Here is a 2,702-nt window from a genome sequence, read left to right as displayed (position 1 = left end):
GAGGTTCCCCTGAAGCTCCTCTTAGGATGCACCTGGACCTCCCTTAACCTGCAGTTTCCACCTCTGGCCCAAGGTCCTCAGTCTCCAGGCTTACCTCGCCAAAACATCTAGGGTATAAGGACTCCTGGGCCCACCATCCAACCCTAATAATGTGCCCATCCCTATTCCACACGGAATAAAAAGAGAGGGATTCAAAGGTTTAAACGTTTTATTGTTCCCAAAAAAAAAAAAAAAAAAAAGCCAATGGAATGAAGGGAAGCGCCGCCAGCCCTGAGCTCGGAGCGATTGTCGCGCACCCAAAAGCGGAGAGTGGGGAATCAGAAAGGGATGCGCGGCCACCGACCACCCGGTGCCTGGGCCCGGGTGGGCAGACACTGCCTCGGCCATTGGCGCCCAGGGGCCGGTAACCATGACGACAGCCGTTGCCAAGGACGAGAGCCAATAGGGGCGTCGCCAGGGCTGTTTCAAAAATCTAAAGCAAACAACGAAAAACGCTACATCGTTGGGGGAGGGGAAGGAAAAAGGGATGGCGGAGACCGGTGGGCCCCTCCCTGCGGCTCAGAGCAGGCGCGGCGGCCCGGGCCCGGGGAAGCCGTACAAAACCTACGTACACTTGGGGTAGAAAAACTGAACACCGAAAAGGCCATGGGGGCCCCGCTGGGCGATCTGACTGGGCCGGCGCGCTCACTTGCGGCCCTTGGGCACTTTGGGGACGCTGGGCTTGGCCGCCTTCTTCACCTTCTTGCCTCCAGCGGCCGCCGCCTTCTTGGCCTTGCTGCCTTTGTCCTTCTTGGAGGCACCACCCTTCTTGTGCGAGCGCTTCTCCGGCTTCTGGCCCCTGGCGGGCTTCTTGTCCGCGCGCCGGGGACCAGCCGCACCCGGGGCCGCCTTCTTGGCTTTGTGTGCCGTTGGAGCCAGGGCGGTGGCAGCCGCGGGGGCTCCGCGCCGCTCCCCGCCGCCCTCCAGCTTCTTGCGGTTGAGCTTGAAGGAGCCGTTGGCTCCAGTACCTTTCACCTGCAGGAGTGTGTCATTCTGCACCAGAGCCTTGATGGAATACTTGAGGTAGGTGCGCCCGTTCTGCTGGTCGAACCACGGCACCTTCTTGGCCTCCGTGTAAATCTTGGCCAGCGACGAGCCGTTGCGCTCTCCTAGTCTGCGGATGGTCTCCACCACCAGCTGACTGTACTTGCCCGGCTGATTCTTCTTCTTGTTCTTTCTCTTCTTGGACGGAGACAGCGCCGCGGAGTTGCTAGCTCTGGTCGCCTTCTTGGCCGCCCGCTCGGCGGTCGTCAGTGGTAGGGCCTCCTCGAGCTCCACAGACATGGTGGCAAGCGGGTTGGTGGAGGGCGGCGCGCGGAAACCGGGAGGCCGCGCCGGGAAGAGGAAGGCGAGAGGCCGAGGGGGTGCCGGGGGACTGGGGGCTCGCGGCGGCTCCAGGCGGGAGCGGCCGCGGCCGGGTCTAGGGCCGGGCGGCAGGGCTGGGGTGGAGACCGGGCCGGGGTGGAGCGGAGCTGGGGACCCGGGGCTGGGGGTTCGAGCTGGAGCGCGGGGGCACCGGGCTCAACTCGCGCCGCTGTTGTCGCTTCCGCCGCCAACTCCAAAGATCTCTGGGCTTGCGCGCTGCGCTCTGGCGAGTAGGGCGCCCCGCTTCGCTTTTATGGCTCCATGGCGGACCACGTTGAGAACAACAACATCCTGGTCCGGAGCCAGCGCCAACTTGTGCTTCTTGGAGCCCCTTTCCCAGCCGCTGGCGTCCCGGACCGCGCCTTCCCGGTGTAGCGGTGCCCACAGCCGTACGCCCCGGACAGGGCCTGAGCCCTAGATGCAGCGGAGAGGCGGCCTGCGCCCAAGAAGGGCTCAGCAAAGGGAAACAGAGATGTGCACCCTAAGCTTCAGGAGCGCCAGAGGAGGGGGCACCCCTGTTGGTGGCCAATAGCATGGGCCTGGAGGGAGGCTGCAAGGCCTGGAGCTTTATGGATGGCACCCAAGAGTGCACCACGGGCACCCAAGCCCTGGCCTAGCCCAGGGGACCCTAGGCCCACCCGCAGGACGAACTTTAATTTGTCCAAACTAGCACAGGGCACGCCCTCACGTGGTCGGCTGGGGCAACATGAAACTGCAGGAGGATGCTTCGAGGAGGGTCTCGGCCTGATCCAAAGGGGGATAGCCAGCCAGAGGCACCTTCGAGCTGCGCGCGTAGGCTCTAGTTGTGCCTTGGGGACCTGGGCGCAATACAGGGGCTGGGGGATGGTGGCTGCAGGAGCCCCTCTGGGGACATTGCCTTGTTGCTGCCATCCTTGTCACTGATGCCCCATTTTGTGTTGTGCGAGCAGCCACTGCCAGCTCCAGGGTGGGGCAGGGTGGGGCAGGGTGGGCGAGCTCCCCTGGACAGTTCCCATGATAGATTGGAGGAGGGGAGTTGTTTTTAGTTCCTGGCCGCACTCCTCCCCTTCTGGCGTGGGAAGGGAAATTATTCAGGGAACGCAGAAAAGCAGAGTGGGTTCTGGAGAGGGGTCTCCAGCCCCCACCCTCTATGGGCAGGCGAAGTCCTCCTGTAGGCTTTAAGTCTAGTGGTTCTAAGTTCTCTTGGATCCAATACTGAGGGTGCAGAAGAAACACTGGACAGTCTCTCTCGAAGCCAAAGAAACCTCTACTTGGGAAAGCTAAGACCAGAGCGAGACGCTCAGGGAGGAGAAGGCGTC

At 62.7% G+C, this 2,702-nt stretch overlaps 1 protein-coding gene across 1 annotated transcript; it reads right to left on the bottom strand.

Moving 5' to 3' along the window:
- Positions 1-222: 222 nt before the first annotated feature.
- On the bottom strand, positions 223-1,604 carry LOC100956722 (histone H1x). Its single transcript, XM_003796203.3, has one exon. It carries the CDS (start codon positions 1,321-1,323, stop codon positions 685-687), a length of 639 nt encoding a protein of 212 aa, XP_003796251.1. The 5' UTR covers positions 1,324-1,604; the 3' UTR covers positions 223-684.
- Between the last annotated feature and the right edge of the window lie 1,098 nt (positions 1,605-2,702).

Source organism: Otolemur garnettii, unplaced genomic scaffold (assembly GCF_000181295.1).
Source record: "Otolemur garnettii isolate 467f Iridium unplaced genomic scaffold, OtoGar3 scaffold00101, whole genome shotgun sequence".
NCBI classification, from domain to species: Eukaryota; Metazoa; Chordata; class Mammalia; order Primates; family Galagidae; genus Otolemur; species Otolemur garnettii.
This window is presented reverse-complemented; position numbering and strand designations above follow the sequence as displayed.